General features: G+C 37.8%; 4 protein-coding genes across 9 annotated transcripts in view; 2 read left to right on the top strand and 2 right to left on the bottom strand.

Annotated features, from left to right (window-relative positions):
* kcnk6 (potassium channel, subfamily K, member 6) overlaps nt 1-3,887 on the top strand; it is a 51,536-nt gene extending 47,649 nt beyond the window's left edge. Inside the window, exons 2-3 of the mRNA XM_057348454.1 lie at nt 1,006-1,401; nt 2,890-3,887. Of these exons, the coding sequence (XP_057204437.1) occupies nt 1,006-1,401; nt 2,890-3,125 (632 nt within the window). The 3' untranslated portion in view covers nt 3,126-3,887. The remainder of the gene's footprint in view (nt 1-1,005; nt 1,402-2,889) is intronic.
* A 643-nt stretch (nt 3,888-4,530) lies between these two features.
* Nucleotides 4,531-7,380, bottom strand: sertad3 (SERTA domain containing 3). Its single transcript, XM_057348455.1, has 2 exons — nt 7,263-7,380; nt 4,531-5,943 (listed from the first exon to the last, which is right to left on the bottom strand). Exon 2 carries the CDS (start codon nt 5,933-5,935, stop codon nt 5,138-5,140), a length of 798 nt encoding a protein of 265 aa, XP_057204438.1. The 5' UTR covers nt 5,936-5,943; nt 7,263-7,380; the 3' UTR covers nt 4,531-5,137.
* A 477-nt stretch (nt 7,381-7,857) lies between these two features.
* On the bottom strand, nt 7,858-10,714 carry blvrb (biliverdin reductase B). The gene is made up of 5 exons (XM_057348157.1): nt 10,479-10,714; nt 9,004-9,165; nt 8,816-8,905; nt 8,577-8,708; nt 7,858-8,379 (listed from the first exon to the last, which is right to left on the bottom strand). Exons 1-5 carry the CDS (start codon nt 10,561-10,563, stop codon nt 8,225-8,227), a joined length of 624 nt encoding a protein of 207 aa, XP_057204140.1. The 5' UTR covers nt 10,564-10,714; the 3' UTR covers nt 7,858-8,224.
* A 5,169-nt stretch (nt 10,715-15,883) lies between these two features.
* LOC130562465 (spectrin beta chain, non-erythrocytic 4-like) overlaps nt 15,884-22,583 on the top strand; it is a 60,398-nt gene continuing 53,698 nt past the window's right edge. For 5 of the 6 annotated variants that reach the window (XR_008963952.1, XM_057347481.1, XM_057347479.1 and 2 more), the window contains exon 1: nt 15,885-16,256. The gene's annotated coding sequence lies outside the window, so the exon portion shown is untranslated. Of the gene's footprint in view, nt 16,257-22,583 lie in introns of all 6 variants that reach the window. The other variant, XM_057347480.1, reaches the window with a different exon arrangement.

Raw genomic sequence — 22,583 nt, 5'->3', positions numbered from 1 at the left:
CACGTGACCTGCCAGTGGCGGGAGTGCCGGGTCACGTGACCTGCCAGTGGCGGGAGTGCCGGGTCACGTGACCTGCCAGTGGCGGGAGTGCCGGGTCACGTGACCTGCCAGTGGCGGGAGTGCCGGGTCACGTGACCTGCCAGTGGCAGCTCCTGCCAGCCAGCTGAAGATTGAACCCCCTCTCCAAAATTGTTTATTTTGTCGTGCAATCACATGCATTGTATTATTAGCAAGGTAAAGACGCAAGTTCCTCAGCGTTGCTAAGTTTGATTGCCGTTAGGGCTGTCACGATTATTAAATAATCGTCTCTTCGCGATTGTTTGACCTCATCGCGATGGTTTCAGATCATCGCAATTATTGCACATCTCTATAGAAGACACTAGGGGGAGCTGTAGAGCATCTGCATATTGCATATTTTAGTGTATATATTGTTACTAAAGCATGGTAATACTTGTAAAATGTACCACCACAACACAATCACTTAAATATTAAATTGTACTGCATTTGTATATGTTTTAGTTTTTTTTAAGCAAATCTCAGTGTGAAAACCAGTCTACCAAAATTTCATTAACACACAAGTAAAATTTTATTGTAGTCTTGCAAGTGAGAAAAAAACAGACAAGAAGCTTTTCTATGACTGATAGTATTTTAATGGTGGCTTCAATTCACACCTGATCAATTTACTTCATTTACAAGTATTTGGTGGTTGTATCATTGACAGGTAAAAGCCTAAACCTTAAATATATGATGAACCAGTTTTTTCCGATGTATTTCCAAGAAAAAAACATAGTCTTGTATTCAGAACAATATGGTCGTTTCAATCGCTGAATCAAAAATCTATGAGAATTAAATGTCAAAGCCCTAAAACAGACAATTAATCATCATAATCGCAATGATTTATCAGACAATTAATCGTCAATCAAATTTCATAATCGTGACAGCCCTAATTGCTGTCATAAATTGGACTCCCTAAATAAAGCACTGTTTCTCCTTCCTCTCTCTCAGGATATGGCCACACCACGCCGCTCTCTGACACGGGTAAAGCTTTCTCCATTGTGTACGCTTTGATCGGAGTGCCCTTCACCATGTTAGTGCTCACAGCCTGTGTGCAGCGCCTCATGCATCCGCTAACCTACGGGCCCATCTCCGTGTGCCAGCGACGGGCCGGACTGCAGCCACGCGCTGCCAGCATCATGCACTTTATTGTGTTGTTGGTGCTGGTGGTTCTGGCCTTCTTTGTGGTGCCTGCAGTGGTGTTCAGCGCTATTGAAGAAACCTGGTCTTTCTTGGATGCCTTTTATTTCTGCTTCATCTCCCTCTGCACCATAGGACTGGGAGATTTTGTGCCCGGGGAAAAACCAGGACAGCAGCTCCGGGGTCTGTACAAGATATCCATCATGGGTGAGACATTTAAGTAGAGCTTTGACATCACATTCTGTCATCATTTACTCACCTTTGAGTTGTTCCAAATCTGTATAAATTTCTTTGTTCTTGGACCCCATTGACTACCATAGTAGGAAAAATGACAATGGTAGCCAAAAGCGCCCAAGAACTGTTTGCTGTCCTACATTGTTCAAAACATCTTCTTTTGTGTTTAACGGAACTAATAAAATTGTAAAGCAATTTTTCTACTATGGTAGTCAATGGTGGCCAAGAACTGCTTGCTTACAAGCATTCTTCCAAATATCTTTCTCCGGGTTTATCACAACAAAGACATTTATACAGATTTGGAACAACTCAAATGTGAGTAAATGACAGAATTTTCATTTTTGGGTGAACTTTTCCTTTAAGAAGAGATTAGGAGGTTAACACACTTTTTAATTTTATTTAAAAGGAACTTAAGTGTTTCAAATTATGTAGACAAATGTATAGATGCGGATATTTACCTTCTCACTACTGTCCAGTCAGTTGGAACCTTGTATTTGCTCACTGAACAGTTTTACTCGGTTTTCACACTGGCCTATTTCCTTGTCACGTCACTTTCCAAGTCCTTATTATAGAAGGAGTGGTGCAGTAACGTTTGTTTAAGGCCGGGCTGTTATAAAGCGGGGCTAAATGGTAGTTAACTTGAAAGGTATTGTTTGAAGAGGCTTCGGGTTCAGACGCAGTGAATTTTCTTGGGAAGATCAGGTTTAAAATTGTGCGACTGTCACATCACATTTAACTTCAATCGAAAACAAACAATACACCTTCAATTCATGTGATTGTTTTGCTTTGCACACTAAAGTGGCATTCAGTAATCAATAAGAGGCCCGCAAACCAAAAATAAGAACATGGGATTATATTTAAAAAAGTAAAATATAGTGTAATTGATATACTTAAATGAGCAATGTGGAGATTTTAGTGGCATCTAGTGGTGAGGTTGCGAATTGCAACCAACGGCTCACCCGTTACTCGGCTCTCACAGAACTAAGATGTCATCACGTTTTTGCTTCTTTGCTGAATGAGATGACATATTTACAAAATGCGCTCCGTAGAGCAGTTTGGCCGTTTAGGGCTACTGTAGATACAACATGAATATGTTTTATTTATTTCTTTGCCCAGTCATTTCCATCAGTCCTCATTAGCAGGATTGTTTCTCAAGCTATTTAGGTTAAGGTCAGTACTGTACTGTAATGTTCGTAAGAGGATTACAGTTAAAATCGTCTTTTGGTGAGCTAAATGGTCATGTGTAGCCTTATTTTTATTCTTCTATAATGTGTTAATTGACAGTTATATCAAGAGTTATTTATGGTCAATAACTAACATCACGAAATCTCGTTTATAATAGCATCAGTGATAATGTACGTCACAGAAATGTCTTGAGAATCCTGGAACACAGTGCACTAAATGTTGACCTCAAGATGTTTGGTTGTGTAAGTTCTAAATACTCTTTCGTTTCTCTTACAGTGTACCTGTTCGTGGGCTTGATGTTTATGTTCCTGGTCCTTCGCACCTTCCACAAGCTTGCTGACGTGCACGGGTGGACGGCTTTCTTCCAGCTGCCGAGCTACGATGCAGATACCGAAGATAAAGAGCCCATCATTGAACAGGAGCCTGATGAAGAATCATCTCAGACTGAGAAAGCCTCCGTTAAACCCCTGGATCCAAGGTCTCAAGCTTCCTACAACTCTATAAACAGATAAAACACCAGACTCTTTCCTCGTTCATTCACACATTCGGAATGGTCACTTTCCTTTACAGTGTCCTGCACAAGTGAACTGAGTTTTCGTTGCATTTTTGCAGCGTGCCCCCGCAGCATCCACAAGGTGAAGACAATCATGAATGAGCACGTGCAATATAACACACCTCACTGAGGGACAGAGCAGGGTCTGATGTTTGGGATGAACAAGAGTCCGTGCAGACTTTGGTTCATAAAAGTTGTGATTGCTCTAACCCGAAGGACTTGTTTGTGATGGGTATTTGTTTTTTTTACGTGTATGGTTTTGTGGGGTGTAGAAACTGGTCTCCATGACTTCCAATTGGGAGATTTTCTTATTCCTAATTTACCAATTGATGTGCCATTCCTTTCAAAAAACCTTTTGTGAGGAAATTGTGACTAATGCTAATCCTAACATTCAGTGTTTTCAGGTTCCAATTTATTTCCAGATCATCATTTGTGTTAGGTTGCACAGCATACACCACGACTGCTCTGTACTGTAGAAACAGGAAGAGGATGATGCTGCTGTGAATGTGAAAGAACATAAAATGCACTTAATAACTGGCTTTTTACCCAAGTTTACTGAATTATTGTATAGTCATTATTATGCTGGATACGGTTTGTCTTTGTTGTGCATATATTCATTGGATCATTGACATTCAGAGACACGAAAAGGTGACTGATATTCACTGTCAGAGATGTAAAAGGGGTTTTAAGACATGCATGCACAGAAAAAATAAAAATGTTTTGTTTTTTGATGGCTGTCTATCAGAAATGTATTAGGAACAACACTCAAAAGTTTCTTCGATGCCATAGAAGAACTTTTAATATCTGAAGAACCTTTCTGTTTCACAAAAGGTTCTTCAGATTATAAAAAAGTAAGAAAGAGAGAGATGGTTCTTTAAAGAACCTTTGACTGAATGGTTCTTCTATGGCATTGCTGTGAAGAACCGTTTAAGCACCTTTATTTTTAAGAGTGCCGTTTGTAGCTGTTAAAGAGAAGTTACATTTATCTCATACATCCTTATTTTTATCTCTTCTGGGCTCTCCAAATAGATTACAGAAATAACTCTAATAAACACATCTGAATGTAGATAAATGTACTGTATACCTACCACTGCATTGAATTTGAAACCCCTTCTAGAAGCATCTCTAAATAACAGTCTCATCACTTGTGTAGTGCTTGATTATTTTAGAATTAGTACAAATGTCTAATCGTGTAATATTGTGATACTTTTGCTTTGATAAGGAATTGAATTTTTAGACATGTTTTTAGACAGTGTAGGGCTTTAAAAACAGAATTCAACGCAATGTAACTTATTGTTGGCATTTCTCATCCATTACCAAGTAAAATAATAACATTTGTTCTGCCTGCCTATGTTGTTGACATTATAAAGCCAACTACAACGTTAGGTGTGTAAGGCTATTTATAATCTCAACTAGCATCAGAACATCGCTATTCCCTATTTCTCAAATACACTCCATCCAGCCACTGGGTGTCACCAAATATCACTTTATTTCAAGAACAATAGAATACAAAGAGTGGTTAATATTCATAATACAGGTAAACAATGTCATTATTAGTAAATGATTTGCATAGGCACCCACGTGTGTGTGTCGAAACAGCGCAAGCTATAAACATTATGCTTATGTTATGCACATAATAGTTTTTAACTACAATATACACATTTTTGTTAACATTTGTTCACATAAATTCATTTTCTATTTGAACACTACATTGACTCTAGATCACCCGGTTTAAAACCTTTGATTTGGATTGAACTCGATGAAAAGTGCAATATATCTTAAAGAACAATACTTTCAACATATAACAAAAATACAGACGCAATTTTCTATTGACTCAATCTCAAAACCATCACGACTTGAACAATCTTAACACCCCAGCTGAACTCCTCGGATGACTTTTAATGCAAGAACATTTCTCGATACTAGAGAACGCTATAACCATTGGTTTTGTATCAATGAACTCCAGAAGTATTAACTCTGTGGGCAAGTTCTCATCAGGATGTCCATAACATGCTCTATCTCATGAATTTCCCATGTGGCCTGACCGTGACAGATTGAAGATGAGGGAGAGTCTAAGGATGATGATTTGGACATTGACGGCAGACACTTGACCAGCTCATCAGCAGTAACAGAAAAACCTTGCAGAAAATTCACTTCCGGTTCAAACACGGTTGTATCAATGTCCAGAAGCAGTTTATCTAAAGCCACATCCTGAAGACCACTAGGATACATCGTGTCTATTTTGCTGGATGATGATATTATATCAGATGTTCTTTCAGTTCTCAAACCTGATTGTGTGAACTTTCCATCTCTTGTTACATTCTCAATAGAGCCAAGCGGAGCCCGCTGAGATACACAAGGTCCTGGACCACCGATCTCTATGACTGCATCTAGATCTTTGAGAATAGCAGAGATGGCTGAAGATAAAGAAAACTCATCCTCTGAAGACCAGGCCATGAAATCCTCATCCGTATGTGTATTATGACCCATTAAAGGGGAACCTCTGGAAAAATCCGACTCCAGCTGCAATTCTGTGTAGGTTTGCGATTTGGGATTTCCGACCACAGACAGGGACTCTACCTCGAACTGGACTTGCCGAAGTGTGTTGTTGATAAGGACAGAGCGTAATAAGCTGGGCTCCACTAAAGCCTGGTCATGGTGGAACTTATCCATGGAGATGTCCAACACAGACTGAAGCTGACTTGCCCAAACGGAACCGCCGATCTCATAATCCCCATGGATCTTGCGCTTCTGTCCCTTAGCCACCATCTCAACCTCTGCAAAACAATCGCAAGACCTAAGCTGAAGTTTTTTGACCCAGAAAGTATCAAAAGCAACATATACATTGCACAATATATAGAGCTTGTTATCGAGCTTGTTAATTGACGTCAGTTGAATGTTGCGGCATCTTGGGAGGATGGTTGCTAGTGCGTTCAATGCAGTGTTTTGTTTTTTTCTAGTTTAATTAGGAAATATAACTATGGTAGGCCGGTCTTGCTGTGTTAAAAATATGCAATCGCATTACGCAGAGTCGTTCAGGAAAAGCCCATGGTTCTTTCACTTTCGATTTCTCCATATATCAAACAAAACAAGTAACGGTACATATCAAAACAATAATAGCAGTGGAGTATTTTCCTCCCAAGATGGCGGCGCCACACAGCAACATAGGGCGTGATGTCAGCATCACATTCTCTATACACTGTTATTTCAAATATATGTGGTTTACTGAACAATAATCAAGTAGAAACTACACTTTATTACTGGTGTTTTTGTATTTTTGTGTTTAAAGCATGGTTTTCTATAGTCTGGTAAGTAAACTGTCACATTAATAACGGTCCATATTTCACATAAATGGGCATATGAAAATTGTATTACTTTTATGTTCTGTGAAGAGCCAGCCCGTTTCAATTTGTTAGGTATTATTGTCTGGTTTTTGCATTTTAATTCACAGAAACCCTACAAAGTATGTTGGCTCTCAAAAACGTGCGTCTTTTTTTGTCACATCCATAACACAATTTCCCCACTTTTTAAACAGAAAACTTGTGCATAAACCCATATTTTTCTGATGTCTGGACTCTATAATTAGGGGGTTAGTAAAATATAAACAGATTGTTATAATTGGTAATAAATGCATACCCTAGTATAAGTTATTTTATTTACAATTATCAAAATTAATGTGTATTTCAAAGCATTGATAACTTGTCGTGTCGTTCGAATTGGCACATTTGCAAGTTAAATAAAATCCGAACGTTAAAAACCGACATGTCTGTATAGCAACTTGGGTACGTTAACGTTAACTGTTTAAATGCAGAATACCGTATAAAACCGTATAAAATCTATATTCATCTTTTCAATATCTCTATCGTGAGTCGTGACATACAACTAGTATAAAGCATAGATCAAAAAATCATATCTGCCTTCCAGAACAGCGATTGACTACACTTTATTACTAAACATAAACACAATTATTAAAATCTTATTAAGTATATTCGCCGTTTTCTGGGTAAACTTGCTGTGTAAACACAAGTCAATGCGTTAGCTTAGCGAGTAAAGAGATTTAAAGTTTGTAGCACGTGTTGAGTGCGATTTAACTCACCTATGTTGGTAGACTAATTGCAAACGTCAAATTAGTCAAATTTAAAGATTCATTTGACAACTATAAATTGCACCTCCAATGTGTCCGTCGCTGAATCCGTTTGCTGGAATTTTACTCCCGCCAGTGATTCAATCAGTTCTGACGTCACGCGCGACGGGAATTCTGGGTGTTGTAGTTGTATAAGCGGAGCCTACAGAATCTTAAAGGGGTCATATGACAGGGCTAAAACGAATATTATTGTTCGTTTTAGATGTAATGCAATGTGTATAAACGATTTAAGGTTCAAAAACGCTGTATTTTCCACATACCGTGCATGTTTGTGTCTCCTCTTTGCCCCGCCTCTCTGAAACAGGCAGATTTTTTACAAAGCTCATCGCTCTGAAAAGCGAGGTGTGCTATGATTGGCCAGTTAACCAGTGCGTAGTAACTGGTTGAATACTGCAAGCGTGTGACGGAAATGTAACGCCTCTTACCATATTTGGAACATCAGGTTCCAAAGCAGTTGTACTGACAGGTACGCCCACCTTACTTGCGTATACATTTGGGCGGTCTTAGTCAAATCATACCACGGAAAAAAAAAACATACCATTCTGTAAACTGTTAAGAATGCCTAACTTTATTTAACAAGAAGATAAATTACTTCAACATTTTCGGGCCAAAGAGACAGGTTTTCCATTAATGTTTCTTAAGGCAAAACAAAAAAGTATCAATTCTGTAAACAACAAATATTTTTTTCTGTAACTAACTACATAATAGCAAAAATTGGCAGAACTTGTTGCAGAACGCTATGCTTTTATCTTAATCAAATAAGTAAAAAATGTCCTTATGTAAATATGTTAAAAGCTCACATGTTTGAGGAAGTTAATGATTAACTATAAGTAAATGTATTGCTGGTCAGCGTGTGTTTATGTAAAAAAAATCTCAATTGTCAGAGGGTGCATTCAAACAAAGGACTGGATAGATTAGCTATATTCTCCACAAACTCCAACTGTTTTTCCATCCCATTTAGAAGTGGAAAGGCACTTGACAAATAAATGGCCCAGGTCATGTTTGGAGATAACTCTCCCTTTCAACATGTTCTCAGTCACGGTGTATTTCTCTGTTAGTGGTTTGTCATCTGAAAAGACAACATAAACAGGCATAAGCACACTGACAGAAGCAATGACCAATATGTTCTTTTGGCTTTTATTCCAAAATGCCATTATTAATTAAAATATGTTTTGTGGATATATTGTCCTGATAGCATAATGAAAATAAATAGCAAATCAATTCAAGTAAATAGTTCAAGCGGAGTATGCATTTAGTGACCATTACCAGCAATGTGTGGAGGCATGACTGCTACATAGTCCAGTCCTGATTCTTTCAAAACAGCATGCATTCTGTCATGATCTTCAGTGACTGGCACCAGGCGAGGAGGAACTTTGGAGCGATCCCACAGCAGAAATGCTTAAAAAGTTAATGCAACAGAAGATTGTTACTTTATAATAGTGCCTATACCAGCATGCACACTTGTGGGGTAGAAGTATACTCTGAAACACACCATACATTCATACCTGACATGCATGCAACAACTTTGCGTATTCCGCGGCCCTTCATGACCTCCAGAATGTTCCGTGTTCCCTCAGACATCATTGTTGTAGGACCAATTAATACAAATTTAAAAGAACAAGTAAATAAGATGCATTGCTTGCTAGAGTAGGTACATTAATATCGAAATATCTTTGAGTTTATATCAACTCACTAAGATCATTCCTTGTCCCCAATATTATGATGACAGCATCCTGACCCTCCAAAGTCTTCTTAACATCATCTTTGTTCAGAACATCTCCCACTACCACCCTGGAAGCCTTATGGTCTGCAGGAAGCCTAGCCGGGTCTCTCACCAGCACGGTCACATTGTAACCTGGAACAGTAACAAGCTTAGAACTGGAACAATGGGTTAAAACAGCAGCTATAGAGGATTTTCTTGCATGTCATTATGTGATGACTTCAGATGGACCAGACAACAATGGAAAATTGGTAAAGGGGGTAAGTGACCATCACATGTACAGTACTGTAAAGCAGTGGTTCTCAAACTTTTCGTTGTAAGGCCCCCTTTGTGTAGGGTGCATCACTTAGCGGCCCCCCAAATGAAGATTTATAATCTTAAACTTATTTTAATTTTAATTAAACCAAAGACATGTTCAGTTATTCAATTCTGTAACATAAATTCTGTTGGTTGGTGGCCTTATTTTTATTATGTTTGATTGCAAAAAAAAATGTATGATACATATATAAAATTCCACAAAATCTGTGGTCTCCCTGGATCCATCTTGGGCCCCCAGGGGGCCAACAATGTAAAGCATCACATAAACTCAATTTATGGCTATATAGTTCCTCATACTGACTTAACACAAAAAGTACAATGAATTCAGACAAAGTAAAGGCAAACTGACCAAGACCACCCTCTTCTGCACCGTCTGGATAAAAGACAGATAAGTGGCTTTTTGCTTATCTTTAAAACTGCATCATTTCTTATGACTCAGCTAAACTTTTTTGCATGACTAGGAAATGTTGCAAACGCCTTGTGATCTAAATGCATTATAGAGGAAATAAGCGAAAAATCAAAAGTAAGTAAAGTAACCTTTAAACGAACTCAAAAGAAATCCAAAGTTAGCACTCTGTAACAATTCATATCTGGACACACTTGACTAAATTTATGTATTAAAACCTTAAAACCAACATTTTTTAAAACTAAAAAGCGCTTAAAAGCTTAACTTCAGATATCTGCTATGTTGAAATTATCCATCTGTAAAACTGATAACGTTAGCGAATGAAAAGCAACCCTAAATCGTGTAGTTGTTAAGAATACAGAGAGTGTAACGTAACAGAGAGCTAATATACAAGGTAAAATGTGCAACTTTAAGTAAACGTAACTTTATCGGTCATTAAAATAAATATATTTCCCATTCCTCCAATTATTTTATAAAATGTCATAGATTTGATAACTATACTATCATTCTAAAATGTGCATAATAGTAAAGAACAAGTAATGTAATTAAGATGATGTTGTTCTTGCAGCGCTATTTGAACGTCACAACTCTTTAAACATTTTTAACAACAAGGTCATCGGTATGCTAGTTTAAGGTCATTCTTTGCATTACATATTGTAACACAAAGAAAAAAGATATGACATAACCACAATACCCCAGATATCATTGTGTAAGAGTCTACTACCTGCGGACACTGCGATCGGTAAGGTCGCTAACCCCGTCATCCCCGTGCTGCCGAAAATCGCCACATTTTTAATAGCATCAGACATGTCGGCGAGTAGAAAAGCTCGGGGTCAGTACCACTGGTAAAAGAGACTTTATTCTGAAATCTGACAGGATATCTGACAATTCTGATCTTCTGCGTTTAATGTCATGGCTGTCATTGTGAGTAGTAACGCCTCTTTCAGGAAAACCAGAGCCGTTGAAAAACAGAGTTACGACACTCATATAGACGTCTATGGAAGTATTTTAATGACATTAGTCTTTGAAGCAAAAAAGCATGTTGAATTACCACTAATCAAAAGAAGATATCTATGAGAACAAATAAATTCACTTAAAGCCACTATATGGAATATTTGGACCGCTAGATGGTGCACTTTCGAAACAACAACAAAAGGTTATGTAGGAGAGTGGAATTATGGGACATGTCGTTTTCACCATCCAGAGGCATATGGATATCGCCCATAATGTTCACGGACGAGGTAATGAATGAATTTTATTTTGTCATCGTAATGAATTAGCTTGCAAGAAACGTGGAATGTAATGCCACGTTAGCCCACGACTGATATTGGACTTTGTCAATTGATTTGGTAACGTAAAGGCCCGTTCAGATTGCGGACGATGCGAAAAAGCGAAACGAATACCCGACGAACCAAGTTTTCATATCAACGACGAAACAAATGTTCGCTTTCTTCTATTTGACGCCCGCACGGTAGATGGCGCTGATGGAGAATACATTTCACGCCTAAACATTAGGTGGCGCTCAACCGCTATTCAGGCTTCGGCTGCTGAGAAGAAGAAAAGCTTAAAGCTTAGTGCGTAGCAATACAGGCTAGTACTGTTTGCTTTACGTACTAACAACATCAGAACAAGAAATGGACTTCTCCAGCAGCAGCAGCGAAGATGAGTTTATTGTTTTTTGCCTGAATGAGCAAAGGAAGAGAAAAAGACGATATTGGGTTCACCCTATTCTTGAGAAGAGAGAAGAGCACGGGGAGTTTAATAGATTGATCCAGGAGTTAAAGCTGTACCACGATCGTTTTCATCGTTACTTCAGGACGATGGTTTGGGGGTTAATTAGTTACCAAATGGCATTTGCATTGCAGCTGTACTATTTAAACAGTTGTAAAATATGTGTACACTTGACTTGATGTTTGTTTACATGTGCCTGTGCTTTCTACCTACAAGCAAAACTGCTTAGTTATTGTATATAAATAAAAATAAAGAAATTTGAAGAAACTGATTGTATTTGATGACTTTTACCGGTACAGTCAATATATTTGTAATATCCAATACTACAACATATCATGTGAATAGTGTTCATATGAAAGATTATATATATATATATATATATATATTAGTTTATATATACTGTTTATACTTTTATATTTGAATGCCACCTCAAATTATGCCACAGAACTTTTTTTTGTCCTGGTTTTTGTAGTCGCTGTGACATTTTTCAAAAAGTTCTGTCTGTTCTGACACCGACAGTAACAACTCGACATTCATTCTCTCACAACAGCTTTCTGAGCCTTTAGCGCCCCCGCGTGCCCTAAGTGGCTCTAGGCACGTGACGTAAAATGCTCGATTCTTATCGGACGGTCCGTTTCTTCGCTTTGCGAATTGGGAAAGATTCGTCGCACTCGATGAAAAAAAAACTTCTCATTTTCGCCGCGCGGATATTCGTGGTCTATATGAGAGGCTTCATAAGAATCTATTGTTTTTGTTCTAGAACGTTATCGCAACGAACATTCGCACCGAATATTCGTGGGCAATCTGAACGGGCCTTAATGCTACACAGTTTTACGTTTAAAACAGTCATACAGTCGTCGTTTAAACAGTAAATTTGAACGAACCCACAGTATTTACAAGTAACGTTATTGGCTACATATTTTTGTGCGACATATACTGTATTTCATAGGGTAATTGCATTCATAACTATTCAAATAATCTGTGCATGAGTATTTTGTGTACAATAAAAACATTTTTGCTTACCTGTCTATTAAAACACTGTCGAGTCCAAGTTGGTCGTGAAGCTCTCTCCATTTAGAAAATGCCTCGCCGATATTAATCCTTGTTTTATTTCTTCGTTTGTCCATAAGCCTGCTTGTCTCATTTGGCCTTCCTTCACGCTTTTTGGGGGGTTTCCTTTACTCGCCAAAGAGTAATCGTGATCCATAATAACAGAACAACAGATGCTGCGTCCCAGATGCTGTATAACCACTTCCGCATTTGCGTGTTGCCTAGTATCTACAACCGGAAACTGAGGGTAGTGCGGAGCAGCGGATATTAAGTCACTGATATGCGACAAATACAAGGGAGACAAGGGACGGGCCATTATTTTAAATAGGAAATCCTCTGGATTTGCACATTCTTGGGAACATTTGGAATAATGTAAGTACACAACTGCATGAAATATATCACACTGTGCAAGGGATTTTTGGATATTTCATAACAAAATTATTCCATATTGTGACTTTAATCGAGCAGATGAGTGGACTGTGCTGCAAACATATAAAAAGTATCTGCATTTCTTGCTTTGATCTTCGTCAGAGCCGACTTACACCACCTGCTGGTGAAGCATAAAGGCAGCAGGTAGAGATCATGCATTGGCGGAATCGGCGCTCTATTGCTTCTCCTGGGATTCCCGGATGTGAAACTTTGAATTTCAAGCCGAATTTGAATCACTGAATTTGTGGAAGCGAATTTTTAAACCAAAATAATATGGACTGGAAATTGTCTGTCGAAAAGGTTGTATTTTAATACAAATTGAATTTGAATTGAATTTATTAAATTAAATTTAAAAGGTGAATTTTGATTATTCAATCTTTAAATGGTGAAACTGTGTGTGAAATGTTTCCATTTGAAAAATTCACAGTTTAAAGAGTACATAACTAGGGATTTTTAAGGTCCTACTTTGGTTTATGGAGTGTCCAACAACAAGTTTATGTACATAGAAGGTGTAAAAACACTATTATTTCGTAATAATAGGCAGTTATTCTTACCTTACTTCTTGACTGACTCTCAAATGATGCATTCCGCAATTCATCTGTCTAATCCCCTCCTTTCCGCTAGCCTAGTCTGACATGATTGGTCAGATGGTCTAGTCTGCTGTGATTGGTCTACCGCGAATGAGGCTCACGAGCTACATGTGTTTGGGGGAGAAGAGTGAAGTTCGCGGGCAGTCCTAGCAAAACGTAGGCGGGGACTATATGTAGTGACTTAAATCCGCGGCGGTTCGTGAATCGGACTAGGGATGACTCGTTTGCGTGATTCAGAGTCGACTCCCTTTTTTCCAAGCCAATAACTTTTTTAATTCATTCACCTTCAGATTTACAATTTGGCAGACTGCTTACTTTCAAACACGCCAACATTACACACTGCATGAAATGTGATTTTCATGACCTCATGTTAGAACTCTTTAAATATGCAACCATGTTAAATTGTAGAACCTTAAAATGCAAGCACTGTTGAAACAATGCATTTTTTTGAGTTAGTGCTATTCATCACGTCTTTTTGCTTCAAGCACATTTTTTACTATTTTACTTCCATAGACGTCCGTTGGAAGAATGGAATGTGGAAGTAACTCGTGTCATGCAACAACCAATAGTTCCAAACACTGCACTGAAGCCAATTAATTTCAATGTCTTGGTATATTCATATTACTCCCCAGACAAAATGCTGCTATAAATGTAGTCAACGTAGTATTCAGTATTTAACACAATGTGCTAAAATATTAATAAAAAAATTTGCAAATATAGTTGCTGTTATCTGTCCCGCTAAAATCCATTTAAATAGGTTGACAGCACGGATTTGTTTAGAACTATTGAGGGCTCCATGAACCATGTGACCACACGGCGGCGAGATCGAGTGTCGTAACTCTCATATTCAACGGCTCTGAGGAAAACTAAGAGCGCGTTTACCCTCCCACCCACAAGCACCGCCCTGGATCTGATCTCGGTTTACTGTTGTTGCTACAGATCTATGATTGACTTGTAAACTGCCTAATCACAGACAGTTCTAAAGAACCTCTAACCAACCATAGAAAAGAGTATTAGGTAAAGGGCGGGGCACTGCAAGTAACTCAACGAAGCTCCTCCCAAAACGTTTTTAAAGGGAAAGCGACATTCTAAAAAAAAGCTGCCCTAATATTCAAACATCATTATTCATTCAGCCCGTCATTCTATGAAGCGCTTGTGCTCTGCAGGGTGATCGTTATCATTTCGGACAGATTTGTGTGATTAAATCTAGAGTGTATTGAGCTTTTCACATTTTTGAATGGTTTTAAATCAGTTTTTTAGTAGCTATTCATTATTTGCCCTGGATTGATAAATGTATACTTATCATAATTGTGTGTTGTTATCACCACTTGCCCGAAGCAGGGCTTAATAATTCAGGGTAAAGAAGTGAAAACGTTACTTTATGGTTACAAAACAATATCCTTATTTAACCTTAAGCAAAATTTTATGCAATCAAACATCAGAAAAATAAGACCACGAACCAAAAGAATTGATGTTCCAGCACTGTATACCTGAAAATGTTTTTGGTTTAATAAAAATTCTAAGTTTAAGATTATAAATCTTTGTTTAGGGGGCAGCAAAGAGATGCACCCTACACAAAGAGGGCCTTACACGAAAATGTTTGAGAATTACTGTTCTACAGCAAAACATATTTCTGTCTCAACCAAAGATGTACTGTACATAGCCCAATGCCTGGTGGTGCGGCTTTAATGAATTTTGTGTGAATGTATTGATTACCATTAGAAAACAATTGAATGCAGTTTCTTTCAAATTAAAAACCACTTGCAATAACCAAATTTGTTACTTTAAAAAAATTCTGTAAACCCATAGGCATGGGGCTCCTTTCAAGGTTTTGCCATAAAACACAGTAAGATGTTGAAAGAGCGTTTTTTATTTATTTATTTGTTTTATTTCTTGCTATGAGAACTAACAGTGCAAACAGCACAACAATTATATTTTTTGGTTAAACAAAACAAAGATAGTAAACACATTGGACATTAACAAATACATTTACCTCTTGGGGACCACTAGCCAACTGATGACTATTTAAAAATGTAAAAATGCATAGGGGATAGTACCATTATTATAAATTGTTTGAATGTCCTCACCAAAATATTAAAACAGTGAATGTAAAAGCAAAAGTATAAATTGTTAAAGTCATTGTACTCTACTGTTGTCCACATGTTTTGTGTGGAAAATGAGGAAGCTGTTTAATAACACTGTAATTAAAATAAGAGAAGTCTGTGAAATGTCTTCATTAATATAACAGGTTTTATTCTGTGTTTATATGCGTGTGCGCCTGTATGTGTGCGTGAGCGTCTGTCTGTGGCATCCCCACCATAATGCTGCTGTATTCTCCTCCACGTTCTTGAGAGCGCAGGGAGAGGGAGTGCGCGCGTATCCGGTGCACGGGATATCCGAGTACACCGGTTATCTGAGCGAGCAAGCAAATCTGCCCTCATACACATATTTACCGTCATGTGTGTGATATCACCGTTGGAGGCAGTGTACTGACCGGTGTCATCGAGCGGACCGAGCGGCGTTTTGCGCCATACATTCCCATCTAATTGCATCTGAACGCTATATACCTGACTCAAGTATGCCCGAGAAAAGAGACAGCGGAACGGTGAATCCATCCCGTGATTATTGATACATCGCATGAGAATCATTTTTACGCCATTTGCTCTGTGGCATAACATTCATCCATAGGAGTGGGTGTACAGGTAAGGACGCATTGAACTGCATTTGAGAACCTTGAGACACATTGTTGCAATCTCCGTTGATTCTCGCTATGGAGAATGCAGTGACCGGCCTGTATTGGCCACATTGCTACTGCAGTCTTTTTCTGGGCCGTGTCTTCTAGAGGGATGGTATTTATCTGTGTATCGGTTTAGCATGCATTTTGGGTGGAGAGCTTGCTTTAAATGTCATGGTTGGTGAAGAAAGCGATGGTTTTTGTATCTGCCTGCGGCGTATTTGCACCATTGGAATACATTGAGGAAAGTTGTAAGTGGGCATTGAAAGATGCCAGGCCTGTGTTACACCTCCAATAAACCGAATGAAACAGAAGATTTGATAGGTGACAGAAACATCGAATATGCGTTTTTGTGAACACGCTCGTGAGAATAAACGACGCTGAATGTAAAGGGCGATCGTAATATTGGTCAGCAACGCGGTATGCGGTAAAGGCACTAAAATACATCAGTCATGCTAACTGCACTTACACAGCTATAATCTTAATAGTGCCAACCGTGATAATGTCACAGAAATGACAAGCAGTGTAATGTCTTTGCACAACACGTTAACACGAAACACTCGCGATCATTGCATGACTTGCAGCATCACAGAAATGGTTTGAAAGTCCGATTGTCTAATTTCCAAATACTTGAAACTAAGAGGAAGGACGTGTGATTTTAAGGTGAAATGCAAACAGTATGATTTTATTTACATCATTTGCATTACTATTGGTTGAGTTCTCCGAGTTCTTTTTCTTTTGCAACAGCACTTGCATGCTTATTAAGTACTGATTTTCACTCTTAACAATCTTTACCAGTGACAAAACATTAAAAGATTGTATTACAGAAATGGATTGAGTTGGACCTGGCGTGACGTCATTTCAGCACCGCTGTCCGTGGTGCTGACGTCCGCTGTCGCACATTTCAATCAAATCAAATTGTGCTTACGAAACTGGTACAATTGCAAGAGCTGTAATCTGACAATATGTGCACAGAATGGTTGTATAAATGAATTAGAGCTTTAAATTAGTTAAGATATGTACGCTTTTTTATTATTATTTGTTTATTGTTTTTTAGGAATGGACATGTCTAATTTATTTGAAATTTTATTCATTATTATCCTTATTAGTAGCCAATATTTGTATGGCATTAATTCTCAGACTGAACTCAATAAACTCAAGCTATATACAATATATATAAAATGACACAAGTCCCCTGCCCCGGGGTTTGACGGCCTTTATGTTAATGCTGCATGGCATGATCTTCCTCGGGTCCTCTTCATCTCTTTAAGCACTGGATCACTTTTGAATTCACCTGAAAGCAACCTTACAGCCCCGGAAGAAGGACCAGCGTCTGATCTATATCTGTCCTATTTGAGTTAAACCCAATATAGAATGTCCTTTCTAAAGGACAAAATGAGAAACTGTTCTAGTGGGGTTCTAGATTTTTGTGCCAGATTATTTTAGTCTAGCCTTTCTGTCTCTCTATCTTTCTCGTTTGCTTGACTTTTAAGATTAGATTTGGCAACGTGATGTTTTAGACCCCACTTTGCTGGTTTTCAAAACCAGGTGGTATTAATGTAGGTTTTCTCTGCATTAACAAGTTCAGTACTGCAGCATGAGAAACAAAATGCTAATTTCTGTTTTACAAGATGTGGGAGGATTTGACTGAACTGTACTTGCAGCCATGATGCATTATATCTATCCTTTGGACGTTTTTAGAAGTGACAAATCTCTGATGTAGTCAACTACATTTCTTTGTCAAACTGTATAAGTCTAGGAGATTGTATAGCTTTGTAAGTGATGCTGAGATTTATTGACCAGCATCTACTTTAAGTGCTGCCCAGAGCACAGCCATAGTCGTATAATAATGAGCTGTTCTCTGCTACAGACAGCAACAAAATAAAGACCACAGTCCAAACGTTTCATCATTTACCCTCCTCTAAAGTCAAACAGACTTTTTTACATATTTACTCAATCAGATCTGCAACACATCAATAAGAATGACTGATTTAGCAATAAACCTCAGAGGAAAAAGTACCTGAATTATATGTACAGTATATACCTCTGGTCTTTGGATACACTCATCTACTGTAGCAATAATACAGTTTTCATGTGTGTGGTCGTGTTTCTTGACACTGGTTGTGAAATGTGGAGTTAATTCTGAATGTGTGAATGCCTGAAGTCCAAGGGCACTCTCACAGCTGTGTTTGTTTGTCAGTGAGAAACACATCATCCACATCTTGCATTCAGAGTCTTGTCATATCCATGGACACCAGGTGCTGTAAGAATAAAGCCCTGATGGGCTCAGTAAGGACAAGGGAGAGTCTTTAATGAGGTCAACTGTTGGTATCAGAGTAATGGGAAAGGAAACACTGAGTATATTATATCTGATGCAGTATAGTATGTAAATGTATTGCTGTAAATGTGTGTGCATGTGATATTCCTGTTGCTGTCCATTATGAATATTTGTTAAAGACACTTTTGGGGCTTTTAGTCCATTTGAGACCATAAGTGTTTAAGTGTATTAGTGTACTCCTAAAGGTTGACCAAATTGACATTTCAGCAGATGACATCACATTTAAAATTGGGAATTGACAGCTTATCACTTCTGGGAAATTGTCTAAAGATATCGATGACTCATCCTGTTTGCAGGGATGTAGACATTTTTTTGTCCAATGAAATGCTCTGTAGTGACATTTTTTGTAAAAGTGCTCTTTTAAATGAAAACATCCCCTCCCCCTTAAATTATAAAGACCATCCTCTGACTATCAATAGCATGTAGCAAATCCTAGTGGCTTGGCAGCGCATCTTTGTGATACAGTTGCTTGTACTTTCCTTGCCAAACCATCAATTGGTTGCAAATTTGATGATATTTAGGAAAGTTTTGAAACAGATTTAGAAATGTTTGTTTTATGAGTCTGTCTTGATGATGACTAAAAATAGTCGGAGCCAATATAGCCTCGTAGGCAAGTGCTCTGACATGTATCACGGTTGTGCTTCGGGAGACCCGAGTTCGAATCCCGACTCGTGGTCCTTTACAGATCCCACCCCCCTTCTCTATCGCTATATAATCTATAATTATACGAATTATACCGTACGTGGAACGTATAATTATTAGCCTTTATTTAATATTTATTTTTGCCATTATTTTGAAAGTGATACATGTCAGAGCACTTGCCTACAAGGCTATATTGGCTCCGACTATTTTTAGTCATCATCAAGACAAACTCATAAAACAAACATTTCTAAATCTGTTTCAAAACTTTTCCAAATATCATCAAATTTGCAACCAATTGATGTTTTGGCAAGGAAAGTACAAGCAACCGTATCACAAAGATGCAGTAGGAAGTACATCAACCTAGGAAAATGTTGCCTGTCAAATCATTTTACAGGGTCTATAAAGCAGGTGTACATACAGATAATATATATGGAATGAGCCATTTAAGTATCATTCATGCCTATTAAATCTATAGATAAATTCTTATGCCATAATCTGGATAATTATGGTTTCTTACATCAAGTTCATTGTTTGTAAATGTTGTAGAACACCAGAGGGTCGGTCTCTCTCTGGTGTGCAGAGACATAGAACACCAAATGAAAGATTTAAACCTTGGTTTCTTCTCTGTCATCCCACTCCTTCTCCAATGAGGCTGCGAAAAATGGTACAGTGATTTCTCACTAGAGATCTCAGCTATGAGCTTTGGTTGAGAAGAATGAGTTCATGTAGCAGTTCATGAAGAATTGCTGGTGTATTATTTCAGAAAGTGGGAGTACTAGCCTATTTCTAGGTCACATTTTAACATTTTAATATTAATATTTTTACAAAGCAGCACATTATTCCAGAACAACATTCTTACTCTGAAGTCAAAAGCAAATACTGGCTACTGTAAACATTGATTTGTTGTTTCAACTTAAAAACTTAAGTTACCCGGCTGCTTTTAAAGTTTGAGTTAATTCAACATAAAATATTAGTTATTACATAAATTTGGTGCAAAATTGTTTATCATTTAACAATAGTTCACCCAAAAATGAAAATTCTGTCATCATTTACTTACGCTCTTGTCATTTCAAACCTTTATGACTTTCTTTCGCAGAACACAAAAGAATGTTTTGAAGAAAGTTGGTAACCGAAACAGCACTGGCCCCCATTCACTTCCATTGTATGAACACAAAACCAATGCAAGTGGGCCAGTTAACAACTTTCTTCAAAATTCTTGACGTCTTCTTTTTTGTTCTGCAGAAGAAAGAAAGTCATACAGGGTTGAAATGACAAGAGGGTGAGTAACTGAACACAGAATGTTTATTTTTGGGTGAACTATTTTATCTTGTTTTTTGAAGGCTAAGATGCCAGTACACAAATTTCGGGTGAACTTTTATTATTATTGTAGACTAATGGATTGTCTAATGCTGAGACCCAATTTCAAAAGAATTTGTTTAATGTGTTAAATATAAAAACTTTCATATTACACCTTGCAGTTGCACTTTGAATGTTCCTATTTACCTATATGTAGATTTTTACTCTTTGGTGATAGTTAAATGGCCCATTTCTTACATTTCTCTTTTGTCTCTTTTGAATGTGTAAGAGTATTTATTGTTTCTTCTAAAAATGCCTTTGAATGTATCTAGTGTCTATTTTTAGCATATCCGAGTTGTTAATACTTTCACAAATCAAATGATATTACAAAAGAATGGCCCAAGTGCATGCCGAAAAATAACAGCTGATTTTACTGTTTGAGAAAATGGGGGAAATTCTACATCGCTAAAAGAAACAAATTTCATTTGGCATAAAATACTGTACATGCGTTCATATTCTGTACCTCCCCATTAAAAATCACAATTCATGAAGAATCTAGAAATTAGGCCAACATTTGAAACACTGACTTTTATACAACCAAATAAATGCCACAAAATCAAGAATTGTGTTTGGAGCAAGGAAAAATGAGTGTATATGTTGTATTTTATACTCGCATATACTTATTTTTTAAACTTAATATATAATTTGTTTTTCAACATATCAACCAAATTGTTGTTTCACTAAAACAAGGAAGAAAGTCTTATATTTCTGTGTGTGTGTGTGTGTGTGTGTGTGTGTGCGCGTGTGTGTGTGTGTGTGTGTGTGTGTGTGTGTGTGTGTGTGTGTGTGTGTGTGCGTGTGCGTGTGCGTGTGTGTGTGTGTGTGTGTGTGTGTGGACTTGGTTTTTATATGTTAGTGGGGACCTAAACCTGAATACACACCAACTCATGGGGACTCGTGTCACTGTGGGGACCAAAATGGAGGTCCCCACGGGCACAAAAGCTTATAAATTGTACAGAACGATAATTTTTGAAAATCTAAAAATGCAGAAAGTTTTCTATGATCTTTAGGTTTAGGGGTAGGGGATAAAATATACAGTTTGTACTGTATACAACTCATTACGCCTATGGACTGTCCCCACGGAGATAATAAAACATATGTGTGTGTGTGTGTTTTAAATTGTGGGGGTTGGGGGCAGTGAGATTTTGGGTTTATGAGTACTGGGGGAAGGGAGCAGTCTGTGTCTGTGTGCTTCATTCTCTCCACACAATAATGACTGAGATATCTATGAAAGTGTGAGAAAAAAGTGCACACCACAGCTCATGCCTTTCAAACTGTATCTGTGTTTGTTTGTAGCTATGAGAACAGTAATTGTAATAATGGAAACTCATAAAAATAACATGTGATAAACATCTTAAACATGATGCTTGAGTTGTTCCCTGGCAGGCAGCGTAATGGGGGATGGGGTCAGGGATTGGCCCCCTAAATCTCTGAGAAATTCATTCATACTAAATTCATTTATGGAGACTGTAGAGAAAGAAATGATTTCTCTCTCATGGTGCCGTTGTTCAGTATCCCTGTAAAAAGGTCATGTGACGTCACCCTAACATGAAGCTACAGGACTTCTTTAAGGGTCAAGCAACATTTCTTTGTTTTAGTTTAACAGGAATATCTGTTTTTGATCCTGGATGGTATTTGCTCAATACTGTGCTTTGGATGAAATAATAAAACATGTTCACCATATCACTACATAACTGTTAAAGGGACAGTTCACCCAAAAATGAATAATTTATAGATCATTTACTCACCCTCTTGTCATTTCAAAGCTGCATGACTTTGTTCCGCAGATATTTTGAAGAATGTTGGTTACCAAACAACGGCGGTCACCATTCACTTCTATTGTACAGACACAAAACCAATGCAGGTCAATGGGCACCACTGTTGTTCGGTTACCAACATTCTTCAAAATATCTTCTTTTGTTTTCTGTAGAAGAAAGAAATTCATGATGTAGGTTTAAA

Source organism: Triplophysa rosa, linkage group LG12 (assembly GCF_024868665.1).
Source record: "Triplophysa rosa linkage group LG12, Trosa_1v2, whole genome shotgun sequence".
Taxonomy (NCBI): Eukaryota; Metazoa; Chordata; class Actinopteri; order Cypriniformes; family Nemacheilidae; genus Triplophysa; species Triplophysa rosa.
This window is presented reverse-complemented; position numbering and strand designations above follow the sequence as displayed.

Bases quoted from the DNA above. Each gene is read 5' to 3' on its own strand.
- blvrb (XM_057348157.1), bottom strand. From the start codon at position 10,563: ATGTCTGATGCTATTAAAAATGTGGCGATTTTCGGCAGCACGGGGATG. The intron at 8,906-9,003 runs GTGAGTTGATAT...TTGTATTAATTG, and splicing joins GGGGACAAGGAATGATCTTA to GTCCTACAACAATGATGTCT. The intron at 8,380-8,576 runs GTAATGGTCACT...TTGTCTTTTCAG, and splicing joins CATGCCTCCACACATTGCTG to ATGACAAACCACTAACAGAG.
- sertad3 (XM_057348455.1), bottom strand. From the start codon at position 5,935: ATGGTGGCTAAGGGACAGAAGCGCAAGATCCATGGGGATTATGAGATC.